Below are 20702 nucleotides of genomic sequence, written 5' to 3'. Positions count from 1 at the left end.
TTTGCTGCAGAGAGGAGCAGGGCAATGGGTCAGCATTTGGCAGGGAAGTAGGGTAACGAGCAAGTTTTAATTTTATGATAGAAGACATAACATCACGGTTGCATGCTGTCCAGAATTATCCAGTAGACAGTAAAGAAATGATGCTTTGAGTAGAAGAGGATTTCAGTAGCAACGTTTTGGAGTAGGTCAGAGGAGATGGGGTCAAATGTACAAGCTGGGAGACTGGTTTGGGATAGGAGCATGGGTAGCTCTTCTCTGGTGATAAGCATAAGGGCGGAACATGGAATTTGCTTACCTGGGTAGATGCAGTCGTGAAAGTCTGTGACAGTTTCTTTTGACTGATTCTAATTTTTAAGTGATGTAGGAAATAATGCCATCAGCTGAGAGTGAGGATTAGGGGAGGAGATGCTGAGGTTTCAGCAGAGAGAAGGGTGCATAATCGTCCAGCAGAAAGGGAGAGTAATGGACTAAGAACATACAGAATTAAGGGCTCACTTGACTTGCGTGATCATGCATTTCAAATGAGCCCATATTAGCTCATATCACACACTCAAATAATTTTCAATGAATACATTTTCATGCTCATATGATATATAGGAGGTGATGGGAAAAAGCTTAGTTTTTTTTTCATTCATACACAGGAAAACATTGAATAAGCAGGGATTTAAATTTTTTCAGTAATTTGAATGGCAAGATTAAAAACTTTTTTTGATTGTTTTTAAATAATGTGGCATAGTGCATTAAATTTTACCCACTGTGCAGGTGGAAATCTGTGGGATAGTTTGCCATGGTAATGGTGACTATGAAAGTAGGTTGAGAAGTAAGGAAAATAATGTGCATAGATAAGAAATTTGATCAGAAGGGAGAGTTTCGGAGTTTCAGATCTTGGAGTCCAGGCATAACCAAGTTTAAATCATGCCTCTGGGTGGGAGAAATCCAGTGACAATGAATTGATTGGTGGTGAAGAGGGTGAAAAACTACAAAAAAGTTTTTGCCAACAATTGAATTTAAGGATTTCAGGATTTATGTTTTGGTTTTCTGATAGAAAATAATACAGCATTCTGCTGATATATACCAATTCCCTCAATAAGTAAGATTATGAGTAGGTATATAGGTATATATAATTTAAATTTTAAAAATCAATTACAGGTATAACTAGATCTTGAATTAATTGATGAGATTTATTTATATGATTGTATTTCTTATAAAATACATTAGAAATACTGCTTTTAACTGTAGGCACACAATTAAAACAAATGTAAACCTATGTTTAATTTAAAATATATTAAAATCATTTAATAAAGGTCTTTTATTATTTTACACATCAAATTTCATGCAATCAGTACTCCACTGAAGGAGAAAAGATTATGAAAAAAACAGTGAAAGCACAGGTAGAAAATAAACAACACAAAAGACTAATTCTGATTTTTTTGGTGTCCTTAATACCCTGTGCTATCTTTGACAACAAAGATGCCTTACTTATGAGATTCAGAGGCCCAGAAGTGAAAAAAAATGCAAGTAGTTAATGAATAATGCATATGTTCATAGCAATGGTCAAATTATACTGTTTCCTAATGGGTACCATTTTTCTTCATTGAGTGGGACACTACAGAGTCGGATGTTAATTGCTCCCACAAATACAGTTTTACTCTTCACAATAAGCATTAAGACATGTCCTTGGAGCTCTGTGACTTCATCATATACTACCTGAAAAGGGAGAAAAATAATGAAAATATAATTCAGAAATGCTTAAATACATCTCTTTTTTGAGTATTGCTTTTAATAAAAAAAAAATTAGCTGCTAATATCTCGTACCCTGGCATAGATAGGTTAATGTCGGACTCTTTTATTTCTAACTTTTATTCTGAAAAGCTAAAGGTTCTGCTAACATAACAGAGTTTAATGACAGGCTATTTTTGTAAGAATCTTAGAATTTACTGATTCTACTAAGAATTGTCCACTCTATATTTAGAAAGATGGTAAATTACTCTCTAGGAAGAAATTTAAATATTATTCACCTTTTATATCCCGTAAATATGTACAGCTATTATGTATTCATAAAAATAAAAAAAGAACATCATTCTTCTGTGTTGAAGGTTACTAAGGAAAAATAGACCAATTTTTGTTTTCAATTTTAGATTCAGGGGAATAGACATGCAGGTTTGTACCAGGGGTATATTGCGTGATGCTGTGGTTTGGGCTTCTAATGATCATGTTACCCAAGTAGTGAACATAGCCCCCAATAGGTAGTTTTTCCACCGCTGGTCTCCTTCTTCCTTCTTCCCTCTTTTGGAATCACCAGTCTTTAGGCTTCCCGTCTTTGTGACCATAAAACAGACCAATTTCTATAATTTCCCTTTGCTACTTAAATGTGGCACAATGATATTTTCTTGTACATGTGCAGAAGTAATACTATGGTTACTTTTATTTATTCAAAATTGCTAATTTTTAAATTATGAAAATATACGTTCATTAAATAAAATCTGTATGAAACCAACAAACAAAACATACCAAAAAGGAAGAAAATAATTGGAATTTTCACCATTGGGAGATAATTACAGTTAACATTTTGATGTTCTTTTTGTTTTCTATATATAATCACTGATTCAGAATCTGACTTGTAATTATGCTTTATATACAGTTTCAAGTCTTGTTTTTTTTTGTGACTTTTTTTTTTTTTCGAAAGGGATCTGTTCAGCTGTCCTTTCATAACGTCCAGGAAGTAAGTTACAGGTCCACCGGCAACCCGCAGTGGTAAAGCAACGTAAAGGTATATTACTGCAAAGAAATTAGTTATTTATCATGAAAGGAGGAGAGAGCTGAGTGGAAAGCTGGCATGGTTACCACGGAAATGTCTTAGAACACATTTAGAAAAGGAATTTCATATACTGCTACAAACTTGCTTGCTTTTTACAGGCAAGTCACAAGACAGAAACTTTCTCAATATATGCCAAAAAGAAGCAGAGGAGACGACTTCAGAGGGCAGCCCTCTGAGTTCGCTGGGCGGCCTCCCCTGTGGGCATGGATTCAGTTTCCAGTACTTTGCACAGCATAGGCCTACCTTTCATTCCATTATCAGTGAAATTCAGTTCCAGATCAATCTGCTAGTGGCTCTGAATAATGATTCACTTAACAAGTAAATAATTTCAATCGAAGGGCATGAGATACAATCTGATATGCGAATGCGGTCTACCCTGATCCATGTGTGTGTACTTGGCTACCTCTACTCTCATTCCACACAGGAGATTATGGTTTAGTTTTCTAGTGTTGCTCATTCACATTATTCCATTTCACCTACTGAGTTTTCCTGGGATAATAAAGGATTTTAAGAGTTGCCTTAAAAAAATCTCAGAATCCTACCACTGTAATTCATGTTTTTTAACAACTGGACACCCAATGCTGCCTGGAAATCTTTCCAGGACTTCAGAGTAAACTCCTTTTCCTTTTCTCTAAGTGGCTATTTTGAACTGTCTGAACTATTCTCCATTTTTCTTCCTGCATCATGTTCAGCTGATGAACTCCTCTCTTATTTTACAGAGAAGACAGAGAAAGGAACCCTCAAAGTGTGACTGTACATGATGCAGAAAAATGGGGAAATCTGGCTAAGGACTCTGTGAATTGTATGAATAAGTCATAAATTGTAAGTTTTTAAAAAACATATCAATAATTTATATTTTCATGAACCTGTTGTCAACTGTGTGTTTTCTCATTTGCATAATGATGATAATCCTACCTTTTAGCATTATAGGGAGGAAGAAATGAGATAATGAATATAAGGCTTGCTACAAAGCCTGGAACATATTAGACACCAATAAATTATAGCTGAAAAAGATCCATCAAATACACAAAAAGGAACAGTTGTTTCTTAATATTTTGCATCAATTGACTGGAGAAAACCCTTCCAGACAGAATTGAGTCTCCCAGGTATTTAGCAAGCTAAAAGCTTCAAGAAGTGACTTTAAGAATTAATTGCTTTCCTGGTTAAAATACAAACATTTGAACTTCCAAAGTTTTTTATTACTTTATTTATTATAAATTCCAAAGTTTTTTATTACTTTATTTTAAATTCCAAAGTTTTTTATTTTTTTTTCCCTCGGTTTTATTAAGAAATGTTACTTTCTTAAAAGTGACTGAAGTTTTATAAACATGTAATCATTGCACATTATAGATGATAAATATTTATTCTAATTGCTTTGGTGCATCCATAATGTTGTTAAATAGTAAGTACTCTTTTTAACTGAGCAAAGAATAATTAGTGGCTAATGTTAGCGAAGTACAGAGACAATTATATTCCTTGAGACCTTTCGTCAAAGGATTTAATATATATTCTGCATATTCAGAACCAAAAAAAAAATGGTTCTGGTACATACTCAGAACCAAAAATAAATAGCTCTTTTAATTTCTCTTTCTAATAATTTTTACCTGTAGGCATGAGCTAAGTCTTTACTACCTTCTGACAAATAACTAAATGTGCGGGTTTGGAATTATTATGTCTAACAGAAAACACTTCAGGTAATTCATATCTATTAACATATACGGAACATTCCAAGAATGTACTGAACATTAGTTGACACAATGGTCTAGTAAATAATTCTAACGTGTATTTTCATGATTGAAATGAGAGAACAAGAAGATAGGAACTGAAGTGTCTCTAGTGCTTGTGGGAAGTGGTAGAGGAGGCAGGATAATGAAAGAAAGAGTTCAAAAGTGAGAACAGGAGTACTCCGTGGGTGGAGACAGGTAGGAATGACACAGCATAGTGTAGTGCGGTAACCATGAGCTTTGGAATCAGGCAGTTCTGGGCTTGATATATAGTTGTGTGACTTCTGGGTCACATTGTCTTCACTTACAAATACAATTTTCATCACGTTGAAGTTGCAATAAGATTATAACACAGATAACAATAACTATAGCTTACTGAGTATGCCATATTGGCATTGTGCTAAGTAATCACTGTATATTCTGCAGGATATTTTAAGGCATGTAAAATGCATAGAACATTCCTGTTCTGTTCTTTCTAATTTTCCCTTTATACCTTACAACAGAATAATATATAAGAAAAGATTACAATATACAAAATATATTGATTATAAGCATGTAATTTTGTCATAGGGTAGAAATTCTGTATTTCTAATGAATTGTGAGAAAAATGATGGTTTTTAACAAGATGGCAAAAGTAATGGCGTGGAAAGAGGCTTTGGAGCCCGGAATCTCAGCTCTGCTTCTTCAAGCTGTATGGCAGTTCCCTGAGCACTCACACCCCCAGCCCCAGCCCCATCTTGAGACTAGCCGTGCCTATCACTGGGATTTGTAAATGACAGGGGTTTTCAGGGAGACTGCTGATGAAGCCTAATGGGGCTCACTCTGCAAAGGGTCAAACAGACAAGCTTGGCCCTACATCAAAGCCTCAGTATGTAAAGGGTGGAGACTCTGTCACTTGTCTGTGTCCCCGACCCAGCCTTTCTCATCTCTGGATATTAAAGAGAAAGGAGGATAGGAATAAAAATAAAAAGAACTATTTTCACAAAAGGCTTTGTAAGACATTGGTATGCAATGTAATATCTTCTTTGTACTCCTCTAAGAGATTTATATAAAGAGGAGAGTGAGGTCATCCTCCCCCACTTCACAGAACAGCACACGGCTTTTACAGTTTGAGAAATCCCAGCTGTGGTGAGTGGTTGATGCAGCAGTACTCGGCGAGGTGGCGGAAGCGGAGGAAATTTTAAAACAAGGTAGATGCCCTGTGATAACTCACTGGGCTCTCTAGTAAGCACTGGGCTTACTGGTAAAGACATCTAGTAAGGTGTTCTTGAGGTTGCACACAAGAGACTGAGGAGTTTGACACAAAGATGGGGTCCTACATCACTACTGAGGGCAAGAGAAAGTAAAATCAGAGGTAAAATCTAGTGTGCTTCTTTGCATTTCTTATAAATATTCTTGTTGTGTTGATACAGACACAGAGTGAAAAAAATTAAATTAGCCATTGTGGCTTTTTTTTTCCTTTTGGCTCTTGGAATTCAACCAGCTTCGTTGCCAGAATTGTTTATATGATGTAGAAACCTCTTACTGTCCTAATGCCTACACTACTAAAATTGTCACTTATGCATACACTACTTCAAATTTCTGCTTGATTGGATTATGTTCTGATCGGAATTGGCTATGCATGGGCCATGGTTTTTGAAGCAATTTAAAATGTGTCCAAAATATAAAGTGTCTATTCATGCGACAAGTATAGATCAATTAAGAAAGATTTGTAGTGATTTTTAATCAGTGGGGTATGGATGTGTGAGGACCTAGATTATTGCAAGCCCTCAGAAAAGTTATGTGCACACCAAGAATTATAAAATAATCTTCCACAAATACATATTTACTGCTGTTTTCTTATAATACCTAAAGCTTGAAATAAAACACAAGTTTATTTAAATTATTCTGAATTGTTAGTGGTTTCTTGTTATTACATGTTTTCTTATACTGAAAATGCTCACGCCTCGCATAGGGTCTGAGAAGTTTCTTGATAGTGAGGCATGGAGACTTGTACTCAAAAAGTATGAAAAGAAACAGTGATATATTGTTGGGAGGTGTACACTTCTCACTGCTGACATCATGACAAATAATAGTGTCAAAATAATTTTCCTTACTAGTTTAGAGAATCTCTTTCTCTATATGCAGTATATACATGTATTTGCATTTTGCACACACACACACACAAAGTGTCATATATAAAACTGCCCCGAATATTTATTACACATCTTTTTAGAGGTAACTAAGTGTTAAAAATATTAAAAAGGATAAGACATTTACCCCGCCCTGGAGAAGTTTATGATATACTAGAAGAAAAACTGTGTAGGACTGAAGAAAGGCTTATAAATGTGGTGTGAGTCCATGAGGTGACAGTGTTCACAGAGTTCACATCTGAGGTCAGTCTCAAAGCAGGCAGAGAAGAGCAGAGAGAGCTGAATGGTGGCATGAGTTCTATCACAAAATCCTAAAGTCCATTCAGGGAATGACAAGCTGTCGGGTGTGATCTGAAAATATGGCTAAGTATGGGGCAACAAAAAGAGTATAAGAACACAAATATTCCCCACTGATTTTTGACAAAGGTACAAAAGAAATTCAGTGGAGGAAAAATTGCCTTTTCAACAAATAGTGCTGGAATAATTGGTATCCACAGCGGGGAAATAAAGAGCCTTGACTTAAACATCACATTCTATTAAAAATTTAACTCAAAATGGATAATGTACTTAAATGTAAAATGTAAAGCTATACAACTTTTAGAAAAAAAAGTAAGAGAAAATCTTTGAGACTCAGTGCTAGGCAAAGAGTTTCTTAGTTTTGACACCAAAGGTACCATCTATAAAAGAAAGAATGAATGAAGAAAACCTGATCTAAAAGTGCCTATGAGACATTCAGATGGAGCTCTCCAGTAATCAGGTAGAAGTGCGAGAGAGGCTGGGCGTGGTGGCTCACGCCTGTAATCCCAGCATTTTGGGAGGCTGAGGCGGGCGGATCACCTGAGGTCTGGAGTTTGAGACCAACCTGACCCACATGGCAAAACCCCATCTCTGCTAAAAATACAAAAATTAGCCAGATGTGGTGGTGGGAGTTTGTAATCCCAACTACTTGGGTGGCTGAAACAGGAGAATTGCCTGAACCTGGGAAGTGGAGGTTGTGGTGAGCTGAGATTGTGCCACTACACTCCAGCCTGCTTGACATAGAGTGAGGGGCTCCATCTCAAAAAAAAAAAAAAAAAAGCTTGAGACAGGAACCAGGGTTTTAGGAGTCAGTTCAGATGCAACCTACCTATAGGTGATAGATAAAACTTTGTGGATCCATAAGATAATTGTGGGAGTATGTACAGGAAGAGGAGATGAGGGTGGATCATGTGACTTCAGCAAACAATAATATTTTAAAAGAAAGAATAACAATCAAGGAAAATGAGAAAGTAGGTAGCGAAAACGGAAGAGAATTAAGAAAAGGTACAACTCAAAAAGCGAAAGGGAGATTTCAGGAATGGGGATGTGGACAGTAGTCCTGCTGTATAACTGATCCAGGCACGAGAGCCTGAGGGCTCTTTGGATTTGGCAGTTAGTACTTTATTCAAGGGGCATCAATCGACTCCTATCAATAAAGGTCAGAATCGACATTGCAAAGCATTCAAGGGTGAAAGGGAGAGATGAAGGGAAAGCAGGTCATGTGGGTTAATTTTGGAAAAGTTTGGAGGTGATAGGGAGGGAAAGAAAATTTGCTTAGCAAGCCTGAGTTGGGGAGTTTTTTGTTTTTGTTTTTTAATATTTCTGAGTGGAGGATCCTGTGGATGAGACAGCCATAAGAAAAGGAACACAAATAAGGAGCTGAGCAAGGTGCAGAGGAGATGGGAAAGGATGGAATCAAGAGAATAAATGTAGGGGCTTGCCTTAGAAAGAAGTTAGGAAATTGAATGTTCAAATTGCACATTACAAATGAATTAGCTATTTATAATATACATTAACTTCCATTTGTATTTTGTATTTATTTTTTAGTTTTTCAAAAGGGATTTTATGAGATTTACTGTTATATCTAAGGTAGTATATGATAAAATTATTAGGTAAGGAAAATCAGGTAAAGGAGAATAAGGTTAGAGAAAATAAGATGAAGTCAGGAATAGTGTTAATATGCAAAACAAGTCTTGGGCTCTTGCTGGAGGTTAGCCACAACTTGCAAATTGGTTTATAAGAGCTTTGAAAGCAGAATCTGTATTTTCCAGTGCCCATAGCATCTGGAAGAGTGATAAGCATACTGCTACTATTTCGGAAAATATCTTTCCTTCATGAAATAATGCTGCCAATTACTGCAAATTTTCCATATTTGGTTGTTAAGCTGAAAAATGGTAAGAAAAATACAAAATGACTGGACAAAAGATGACTCATACTTACAATTTCATTGTAAGTGGGGTCTGTACATTTTGGAACAGATTTTGTTTTCCTCCTACGAACTTCACTGGGATATGGTAAAAGATAAAATTCAACATGTGCACTGGGCACAGAGCCATCTGGGAGATGCTGCAAAGGAAAATGGTTATAAATATTAATGCATGTTGCTATCAAAGAAAACAAATACAGAGCTACTAAATATCCAGACCAAAGGCAGGATCAGGATTTATTACAGTCACTTTGTTGATCTGAAAATAAGAGAAAATCAAAAGAAATTCATCAATGTTCAAAGATAATTCCAAACTACAGTTTAAAAGAGTAAAGCTGGCCATCTTAAGTGTTGTGTCAGAGAACTGTATTTAAAGTCCAGTACATATAATTTACTTTAATTTTTTGCTGTAAAATCTAAATTTTCATTTTGACAGATATGGTCAAGAGATAAATATTAGCCACAAGCAGAGAGAAAAATGTAAGTGCCTCAGGATGCTGTACACCACTTTTGAAAATTAAAAAATTCAAGTTCAATATATAAAATGAGATGTAACATTTAATAATATGTATATGTATATTATATAATATCACATTTTAAAATAAAATATAATTAAAATATGAATTAGAGCTATAACTTTAATATACTTACAAGATTTAAAAATGGTAATAATTTTATGATCTAAATTACACTAAACTATGTTGGATAATCCCTTTTAAACTGTGGTCTATGGTGCTCCAAAAGTTGCCTAAGAAGTTGTCTGAATAGCATGGCTAAATCGGTGGATCTCCAGACCTCCACTCCCCAGTTCTTCCTTAAACTCTCTCCTCCTCAGCTCCCCATTCTGGCTTCAGAACTTGTTTCCACCTTTTCCACCTTGCCTTCAAATCTGTTATGGATATGTTGATTTCTAAATAGATCATTTGAAGAATGACTCCCCTGTTTCAAAAATCTGGAAACCATCATACTTGAAAAAAATGGATTTTACCTTTGTGATCTTGACCAACTGTAGAGTACATGGTACTAAAACTCTGAATGTCTAGTTTTATAAAATAAGAAATATTTGTATAATTTATATTTAAAGTAGATGATTTAAAAATAAAACTTGAGGAATTAAGTGCTTGGTTTGTTTACTAATTCTATTAAATCTAATTTTAAAGAAATATATTTTAATGCTCTGAAATACAGAGATGTTCACATGTGAAAAGCCAGTGCACTCCCACAACCAGCTCCATTAGCTTTAATTTCACATCTTCCTTCAGAACTCAAAAAAGCATATAATAAAGCAAGAAAATATGATATATATTATTATAGGACTAAATTTTATTCAGTTCTAAATGACATATTAAAAATTATATCATTGGGAGTTTTGGTTCTTATTATAGTTATTAACAAATAAGATAAAATATATCTGGACACACTCATCTGTCAATGTTAAGAATGAGGACTGGTACTTTAGTGGAGCTCAAGGTATACCTCTGCCATTTGATATCCTCCCCCAGGAGGGGAAGCACTGAAATCTATCAATGGTATAACAATGGTATAATGAAATCTTCAGTGACACAGAAAGAAGTTGCTATTAATATTTGGGAGTAGATTTTTTTTGGTGAGAAGGATGAAGTGGTAAAAGTGTTTCTGCTCTGTTTAACTCTCTGTCTTATCTGTCTTGGAATTTGAGGATATCCTGCCTATAATCCCTAGATGTTGCAACTTAGTGGGTAAAACGTGTTTCTGGAAATGGATTTTCTGATTGCAAATCTGGGCACCCAAATTTGCCAGCCATGTGGCTTTAGGCAGGTGTGATGGTTAATTTTGTGTGTCAATATGGCTGGGTCATGGGATGCCCAGATAGCTGGTTAAACATTATTTCTAGGTTTGTCTGTAACGGTGTTATGTGGCTCAAGTACTGCATAAATGACCTAAAACTTCTATGTGTGCCCTGGAGGAGACCCTGATCTCCTGTACTGTAGGGCTGAGATTGCTTAACACCGAATGCAGAATCTCAGCTTGACACTGGTTTAATTACAATGCAAGCTGAACTCCAAGCTTCACAAAGTGTCTACTGTTAAAGTGAAGCATTGATGAGATTCTGTAAGTTGGGATGGGGGTTGTGTAGAAAGTCGCTGATCAAGTTTGGGACATGGAGCTCCTAAATTCTGATGAGTCTTCTTTTCTAGTGGAAGTGGCCTCCTTGTCCCCAGTGGTATCTCCTTCTCTACTTCATCTCCACCCTCTGGGAGGATCAGTTCTGCACTGTCTGAACAAATAGAGATAGCCTCCTCTGAGGCTATGCAAGACAATTTTAATTCTCCTGAGAACCCCTTTACCTCTACCCCATCTCTCATCTCTCTCTGCTTCTAGCCCTATAACCAAACTCAAATCCCAGCTGGCCCCTAAAGTTGAGGTTCAAAGTGTGACCCATGAAGATGTGTGCTACACTCCCAAAGAATTACTTGAGTTTTCTAATTCATACAGACAGAAATCTGGGTAACAGGTGTAGGAATGGATACTAAGGGTGTGAAATAATGGTAAAAAGAACATAAAGTTGTATTAAGTTAAATTTTTTTTGTTGTTCCAGGCTCACTAAGCAGAGATTCTTCATTTAATGTTGAAGCTTGGGGAATCAGAAAGGGTTCTAACAGTGTGTTGGGTTGACTGACACATGGACCAAAAGGTGGACAGGCTGGACATGCCTTGATTTAATGTAGCAGAAAGGATGAAAAGCATAGGGAGAGTGGATCCGTCATATAATAACTACTCACCCACACTGAGAGTAATCAGAAGACACAATTTTCAACAACACTGTGAGAAATAAATTTGTGAGGAGAGGCCCAGCATCCTTGAAAAGCTCTGTGATCACTCTTCTCTGTAGGCCAAGCCTCACAGTAGGAACTGCAGTCACCGAATTGGGAAACCTAAATGCAAAGGGGGTAATTAAACCCCAGGGTGGCAGGGGCCAAGCTGCCTTGCTAAACTACCAAGGTCAGGGTGAGTGTGGTTACCATAGTGGACTGCAGGGTCAAAGCAGCTATCAGAACAGTCTGATTCCTGCAGATCCATGACGTAGGCTAGCTTTTATGTGTTCCTTGAAGTGAAATCAATAGGAAGACTACAAATTCTTATTTGATTTTTTGTAAGAAAAAAAAATCTAGGTCAAGTGAAGAAAATCTTATCTGAATCATAAAAACAGACAGTCGCGGCCTCTCGATTAATTCCTAGACTTGAGTCAGCTTACAGATCCAGAAACCCTTGAACGAAGGACACACTGGGTCCCCTTGAGGAAGGACTCTTGGATACTATCCAAAATTTATACTGTTAGTCTTTATCCAAAGGGACCTATGGGTTTTTACCAGGGTGACTGTGCACTAGGGGAAAAGATATAATCAGATCTTTTGGGAACTACTGGACACTGGCTCTGAACTGACACTGAATTCAAGAGACTCAAAATATCACTGTGGACCACCAGTCAGAGTAGGGGGCTTATAGAGGTCAGGCGATCAATAGAATTTTAGCTCATGTCTGTCTCACAGTGGGCCCTGTGGGTTCTCAAACCCATCCTATGGTTACTCCTTCAATTCTGAAAGGCATAATTGGAATAGACATAGCAGCTAGCAGAGTCCTCACATTGGTTTCCTGACCTGTGACGTGAGGGCTATTATGGTGAAAAAGGTGAAGTGGGAGTCACTAGTGTTGCCTCTATGTAGGAAAATAATAAACCAAAGCCATGTCACTGGGGGGATTTCAGAGATTAGTACAACTATCAAGGACTTGAAAGACACAGGGGCTGGGGGTCAATCCCACCACATCCCCACTCAATTTGCCTATTTGGCTATATGGATGAATCTTGGAGAATGAGAGTGGATTATCATCAGCTTAATCAAGTGATAACTCCAATTGCAGCTGCCATACTAGATGTGGTTTCACTGCTTACACAAATTAACACATCTCCTGATACCTGGTATGCAGCTATTGACCTGGCAAATGCTATTTGTATCAATACCTGTTAACAAAGACCACCAGGGGTGCAGCGACTCATGCCTGTAATCCCAGCACTTTGGGAGGCCGAGGTGGGGGGAATCACCTGAGGTCGGGAGTTCGAGACCAGCCTGACCAACATGGAGAAACCCCATCTCTACCAAAAATAAAAAATTAGCTGGATGTGGTAGCACATGCCTGTAATCCCAGCTGCTTGGGGGCTGAGACAGGAGAATCACTTGAACCCAGGAGGCGGAGGTTGCGGTAAGCCGAGATATGCCATTGCACTCCAGCCTGGGCAACAAGAGTGAAATTCTGTCTCCAAAACAAAATAAAACAAACAAAAACAAAGACCACCAGAAGCAGTTTGCTTTCAGCTGACAAGACCAGCAAGTCAGCTTCACTGTCCTATATCAGAGGTACATCAACTCTCCAGCTCTATGTCATAATTTAGTTCACATGACAACACACTGGTCCATTACACTGATGACATTACGCTAACTATAGACTTATTTGTGAGACTTTTGTATGTCAGAGGGTGGAAAGTAAAGCTAACTAAACTTCAGAGGACTTCTATCTCAGTGAAATTTTTAGAGGTCCAGTGGTGTGGAGCATGTTGATATATCCCTTTTAAGATAAAGGATAAGTTGTTGCAGCTGGCTTCTCCTACAACCAAGAAAGAGGCACAATGCCTAGTGGGCCTATGGGATTTGGAGACAGCATACTCCTCATTTGGGTGTGTTAACCTGGTCCGTTTGCTGAGTGACTGGAAAAGCTGCTTGTTTTGAGTGGGACTCAGAAGAAGAGAAGGTTCTGCAACAGGCCCAAGCTGCTGTGCAAGCTGCTTTGCCACACGGGTTACATGATCCAGTAGATCTAATGCTGCTTAAAGTGTCAGTGGCAGAAAAGATGATGTTTGAAGCCTTTGGCAAGTCCTTATGGTGAATTTCACCACAGGCCCTTAAGATTTTGGAGCAAAGACCTGCCATCTTATGCAGATAACCTGTCTCCTTTTCAGTAATAGCTCTTGACCTGCTACTAGGCCTTAGTGGTGACTGAATGCTCAGCCGTGGGCCACCATGTCGCCATGTGCCCTGAGTTACCCATCACAAATTGGATGTCATCTCACTCATGAAGCCATAAAGCTGGGTGTGCATCACAATACTCTATCATCAAATGAAATTGGTATATGCATAATCAAGCCTGAACTGGCCTTGATGGCGTGGCACAATAAGTTACATGAAAGTTGCCTAAGTGCCCATGGTTTCCATTGCTGCTGCACTGACCTCTTTCTTCCAACCTGCACTCATGGCCTCATGAAGAGTTCCCTGTGGTTAGCTGACAGGAAGAGAAAGAAAGATGAGGCCTGGTTTACAGGTAGTTCTGCATGATATACAGGCACCTTCTGAAAGTGGACAGCTTTAACGCTACAGCTCCTTTCTAGGACGTCCCTAAAGGACAATGGTGAAGGAAAATCCTCCCAGTGGGCAGAATTTCAAGCAGTGCACCTGCTTGTTCACTTTGCTTAGAAGGAGAAATGGCCAGTTATGTAATTACGTAGTGATCCATGGATTACAGCCAGTGGTTTGGCTGGGTGATCAGGGGCTTAGAAAGAATGTGATTGGAAAATTGGTGACAAGAAGATTGGGGTGGAAGCATGTGGATAGGTCTCTCTAAATGGGCAAAAATGTTAAGATATTCATGTCCCATTTGAATGCTCTGAGGAGGGTGACCTCATCAGAGAATTCTAATAATCAAGTGGATAAGACGAGCCATTCTGTGGATACTCATTAGCCTCTTTCCCCTGTCACCCCAGTCGTTGCCCAGTGGGTTCATGAATAAAGTGGTTGCGGTGGTAGGGGTGGAGGTTTTGTCTGAGCTCAGCAAGAGGGACTTTTATTCATCAAGGCTGACCCAGCTACAGCCAATGCTGAGTGCCCAAAATGTCAACAGCAGAGATTGACACTCATTTCCTGAGATGGCATCATTCCCCATGCCGGTAAGCTATCTGATGGCAGGTTGATTACATTGGACTGCTTCCATCATGAAAAAGTGGTGTTTCTTCTTACTGGAATAAATACTGTGAATACAGATTTGCCTTCCTTGTGCAGTTTCTGTCAGAACTACTGTCCATGGACTTGTAGAATGCCTTATCCATCACAGTATTTCACAAGAGGAGTATGTTGCCTCCAAAATCCCATAGGCCCACTAGGCATTGTGCCTCTTTCTTGGCTGTAGGAGAAGCCAGCTGCAACAACTTATCCTTTATCTTAGAAGGGATATATCAACATGATCCCCACCACTGGACCTCATTGTTTATGATTATGGGACTCACATCACAGCAAAAAGAGCATGGCAATGGGCCCATGTTCATGGACTTCACTGGTCTCACTATGTTCCCCCTCCCTCCTGAAGTATCTGCCCTCTACAGAATGATGAAATGGCCTTTGAAGACTCAGTTACAGTTCAAGCTAGGTGGCGATACCTTGCCAGGCTGCAGCAAGATTCTCCAAAAGGCTGTGTATGCTCTGAACCAGCATCCAATATATGGTGCTATTTCTCTGATAGCCGAGATTCGCAGATACAGGAATAAAGGGGTGGAAATGGGAATGGCACCACACACTAATATGCCCAGTGAATAACAAGCAAATTTTTGTTTCCTGTTCCTACACCCTTATACTCTACCAGCCTAGAGATCTTAGTTCCTCTAAACCAAATCATAAAAACAGAGAAGAATGTTTCCACTGGGAGGCACAACAACAATTGCATTGAATTGAATGTTAAGACTTCTATTCAGCCACTCTGAGCTCCGCATGCCTCTGAACCACCAGGCAAAAAGGGAGTTACAGTCTGGCTAGAGTGATTGATCCTGACTAACAAGGGCAAATTGGACTACTACTCCACAATGGAATTAAGAAAGAGTACTTCTGGGGTACAGGCAATCACTTAGGGCAACTCTTAGTATTACCATGCCCTGCAATTACGGTCAATAGAATACTACAATGACCCACTCTGGACAGGATCACTAATGGCCCAGACCCATCATGAAGGTTTGGGTTACCCCACCAGATAAAGAAACATGACCAGCAGAGGTATATGTTGAAGGCAAATAGAATAAAGGATGGAAGTAGGTAGTTATAAATACCAACTACGAAAATGTGACCAGTTATAGAAATGAATATTTTAGGTATCATGAGTATTTACTCCTTATTTTGTAATGAACACTTAGTATGTATGTATAGCAAGTATCTTTGCTTTCTTTCCTCTTTTATTCTCTTATCATGTAACATGTGTTTATATATGTATTTTTATGTTATTACATCATACTTTATATTAGTATCATAATATTTAAGCATTATTAATTTTACATCATAGTATATAAACTATGGAATATCAAGGAGAAGAGTAAACATCACTCAAGGACTTTACCTCTTTTTCTGAGGATGGCATTAGCATGTTTTTGGTTGTATGGAGCAGAGCTGTATCGTGTTTGGCAGAATTATGACATTATTGTCTTTATTTGGAGAGTAAGTACTGTTAAGGAGATGTATATGAGTGGCAAGTTGACAAGGAGTGAACTTGTGATGGTTAATGTGTCAACTCGACTTGTTCACAGGATGCCCAGATATCAGGTTAAACATTATTTCAGATATCTGGTTAAACACAGGGTGTGTCTGTGACGGGGTTTCCAAAAGAGATCAGCATTTGAATCCAGAGACTCAGTAAAGTAGATTGTCATCCCCAGGGCAGGTGGGCATTATCTAATGCATCAAAGCCTGAATAGAATAAAAAAGTGAGAAAAAGATAATTTTTCTTGCTTCCTGTTTCAGCTGGGACATCAGTCTCTTCTGGTCCTCTGGGACTTACACCATTTGTACTCCTGGTTCTTAGTCCTTCAGATTTTGACTGGATCTACACCACCAGTTTTCGTGGATCTTCAGTTTGTGGACAGCTGATGGTGAGACTGTTCCATCTCCATATGTCCATAAGCCAATTCTTCAGGATCAATCTCTTTATATCTATATTGATGCCTGTGACTATGTCTGTATCCATAGCTGTTTTCTATATCCCTATCTGTATCCATATCTATACTTATTACTGGCTGCATTTTTCTGGTGAACCCTAATACAGCAGGTATCTTAACTTTTCAGTGGATGTTTCCTCATCTGCTAAATGAGGATAAAAATAATGCCTATCTCATAGGATTTTAAAGATTAAATAATATACCATGTAATGTGAGAACAATGCTTAAGCAGTAAGACTGAATAAACATTGATATTATTTTTATTTCCTAGGAATTAAACATGAATATACTGTAGGCACTGATTGGATAAGGTATCTCCAATGTATTATGACATTTGTGTAGAGCAGGGTTTTTCAATCTTGGCACTACTGACCCTTCGGGACAGATAATTCTTTTAATTCTTTGTTGCAGGGGGTTATTCTGTGCATCCTAGGATCTTTTCACAGTATCTCTGGCCTCTATCTACTAGACGCCAGTACCATCATCCTCCCAGTCGTGACAGCTGAAAATGTACTCAAACGTCGTTAAATGTCACCCAGGATACAAAACTGACCCCAGTGGGGAACACTGATGTAGATGACTCCCAAATAAGAATCTCTAGTTGATCCCTAGGATCCCAACCTAGAGATCTGTGAATATTTCCATCTGGATGTCTTCTTAGCATTCTTACACTCAATAAACTTCAACCTGAATCTATATTCTATTCCTCCTCACTGTTCCAAAACAGATTTTCCCAACAAATTAGACTTTGTTAGTACTGCTACTCAGTTTTCCTGGTGCCTGCCTCATCCTTGATTTTCAAATTCACTATGTACCAAGATCGAACACTTCTTTTTTTGCTTTGGTTCATCTGCCACCGCGTATCTTTATTCCCTGACTTATTATAACTGGATTTTCATACTTTTTAATTTTCTAATTTCCCACCCTTTTCCTTCCTTCATTCCGTATACCACTGGTGTATTGAATCTTCCCATAAGATTGTTTTGATCATGTCTCTTTCCTTCTCTAAACATTCAAAGATTCCCCACTGTATGAAGAATAAACTCCACATTACAAAAGAAGAAAATCCATTTGTATAGAGCCTTTCCCCAGCATTAATAACACTCAAGGTTGGGGCTTCTATTTCCAAGTTATTAGTGTCTGACGAGGTCCTTGAATATTGTGAAGTTTTTAGAATGATAGAACAGCACAGGTTTTAGTCGAAGTTGGGGGTGCATTAGATGTAAGCAGTAGGCTTAGTTTGTCCTTTAAAAGCTTTAAACACAGACATTGATTTTTCTAATCTTTAAGAGAAACTTCTCTTCCCCCCAATGTTGCTGTCTTATCAACACTAATTTGTTTTTCTTTTTACTAGCATCATATCCTCTTCCTTAAAGGTCTCAAATAATTTATCAAAGAAATCACTAGCTGTCTCCTCATCAATACTTCTCATTTCATCCTTTGCCCTTATGATTATGCAAATTAAATTTTACTTTAAAATGATTAAATAACCCCTACTTGTCTAAATGTCTTACCCTGCAATTTTTCTTTTTTTAACTCTGGCTGCATTTTAGACCTTCACAAAGACTTAACATTCCCCTAAAGAATGATTAGGGTTAGAGATACAGAATTCTCAGTCTGACCCTCAATCTAAACAATGAGAAGTTTCCTTATGTCATCTGGAGGACTCCCTTACTCATGGTAGGTTGAAATAAAGTAGCAGTCCTCTTTTCTTTTAGAGTTCCAGCTAATAATATTACTGTGCTCAGAAGGTAATATGAAGTCATCTAACTTTAATTCTTTTTGCTCATACCAACTGTGAATTTTATATATTCTAGATTTGCTGTTAAAATATAATTTCTCAATGTTTTAAAAATAGTTTTATATGTATGTCATCTTCCTTACGAGATACAAAATTATATAAAGGGAAGGTCTATATTTTGTTCCACTTCTTCCTTGACTCCACATTCCCTTGGGGCTTTGCTCCATTGGTTATTCACTACCCTACTACCCTAACCCCATCCTAGATCCTTCTTTCTAAGCTGTCAATATATTTCTGAATCTTCAATTAAAATTTAAAAATTTTCGCTTGAAACCAGGCTTCCTTTCATTTTATTTCTTTGTTTTGGCTTATTTTGTTTTTGAGACAAAGTCTCGCTGTGTTACCCAGGCTGGAGTGCCATGGCATGGTCTTGGACTGCAACCTCCGTCTCCCAGGTTTGAATGATTCTCCTGCCTCAGCCTCCTGAGTAGCTGAAACTACAGGCATGAGTCACTATGCCTGGCTAATTTATTGTATTTTTAGTGGAGACAGGATTTCACCATGTTGGACAGGTTGGTGTCAAATTCCTGACCTCAAGTGATCCACGGGCCTCGGCCTCCCAAAGTGCTGGGATTACAGGCATGAGCCACTGCACCTGGCCCCCTTCATCTTATTCTTTACTTTCATAGTCATGCCTTCCCTCATAATGTTCCTTTCTTTTATAGCAAATCCTCTCCTTAACACAGTCCTTGGTAGAGTGTGGATACGAAATGTTATTAAATGACTGAGTGAATGAGAGATGTATTAATACTATTTAGCTCTTTGAAAGTACTTCAGAGTTATTTGTTGAATCATCATTTGTAATGCAATATAAAAACAAATATTTCACTGAAGTAGTTTCTCTTATTACTGCAACATTTCTTATTGTAATACCAAGGAATAAAATGTCTATCATAGGGTAAAGTGAAAATATCTTGGGTTTATCCTAGGTGTTTACCCTGAACAGCTAGCCATCTGAAGTCATGTCTCTGATAGACGTGACTTTATCCTGCACATCATTTGGATTTTGTGGCTAATCAGGAGTAATCGTGTCAAAGTCTGCTTGTCTCAATGCTCCACTTCTAAACTTTTGGTCTTATCCTATCTCTGAGACAACATTAGGCAATTACATGCCAACTACCCTTGTTTATCCCCTCTATTCCCAAGTGGAGCTAGACTTTATTTGTAACATCATTATTCCAATTTAGTCTCAGAATGAATCTTTAGTCACCACCCTCCTCACTTTCTCTTAGAGACTTCGTCTCTAATTGTATTCCTTCCTTGGAGCCTTGTTTACTCCTCTGTAATATTCATCATCACCTCTCTAGGTTTCTCCACCTTAATTCCTTGAAAATCTAGGCAGTGAGCACAAGAAGTTCTTAAAATCTCCCAGGAGCTGATGATGACCTCACCATTTCTTAGGGACCTTATAGACAGAGACTGTGAGCTAAAGTTACATTTTTTGTGCTGTATTCCTGTGCCCTCTCTCGTATATGTGCAAGTTCTCCCCCCCTTGCCTCTCTGTTGTGGAGTACAAGGAAGAAACAAAAGGAAATCAGCACCTTCCTTTGCTCTGGTGATACTGAGTAAGTTATTCAAAATTTATTGGAGAGGTATCGTATGGTGACCCATGGTTAGGGCTGGGGGCTGGATCCATATTAACACCAAACATTCTCCACAGAGGGAATTAGTATGTTTCATTCACGTGTGCTATTATTTTGTTAAATATATGTAGATACTATTGTTACCACAATTTTAATATTTTAAAAGCACTGCTACATTTATAGTGATTTAAAAAATTATTTTATATTTCTTAAATTATCAGATTTTTTTTTTTTTTTTTTTTTTTTTTGAGACAGGGTCTCACTACAAGCCTCAACTGGCTTCCAACTCTCTGGCTCAAAAAAATCCTCCTGCCTCAGCCTCCCAAGTAGCTGGAACTACCATGCAACTGTGCCTAGATAAATTATAAGATATTAAAAAGATTTTAGTGACACTTGATAGGTAATTTTCTTTCTCTGAGTT

The 20702-nt window shown here is 37.9% G+C and overlaps 1 protein-coding gene across 3 annotated transcripts in view; it reads right to left on the bottom strand.

The window, feature by feature from the left end:
- Nucleotides 1-1162: 1162 nt before the first annotated feature.
- PIK3C2G (phosphatidylinositol-4-phosphate 3-kinase, catalytic subunit type 2 gamma) overlaps nucleotides 1163-20702 on the bottom strand; it is a 382509-nt gene continuing 362969 nt past the window's right edge. For all 3 annotated transcript variants that reach the window (XM_011954723.1, XM_011954732.1, XM_011954742.1), the window contains 2 exons: nucleotides 8913-9038; nucleotides 1163-1707 (listed from right to left, as the gene is read on the bottom strand). In XM_011954723.1, the coding sequence (XP_011810113.1) occupies nucleotides 1555-1707; nucleotides 8913-9038 (279 nt within the window). In that variant the 3' untranslated portion in view covers nucleotides 1163-1554. The remainder of the gene's footprint in view (nucleotides 1708-8912; nucleotides 9039-20702) is intronic.

The sequence above is a fragment of the Colobus angolensis genome, unplaced genomic scaffold (genome assembly GCF_000951035.1).
Source record: "Colobus angolensis palliatus isolate OR3802 unplaced genomic scaffold, Cang.pa_1.0 Scaffold11, whole genome shotgun sequence".
Taxonomy (NCBI): Eukaryota; Metazoa; Chordata; class Mammalia; order Primates; family Cercopithecidae; genus Colobus; species Colobus angolensis.
This window is presented reverse-complemented; position numbering and strand designations above follow the sequence as displayed.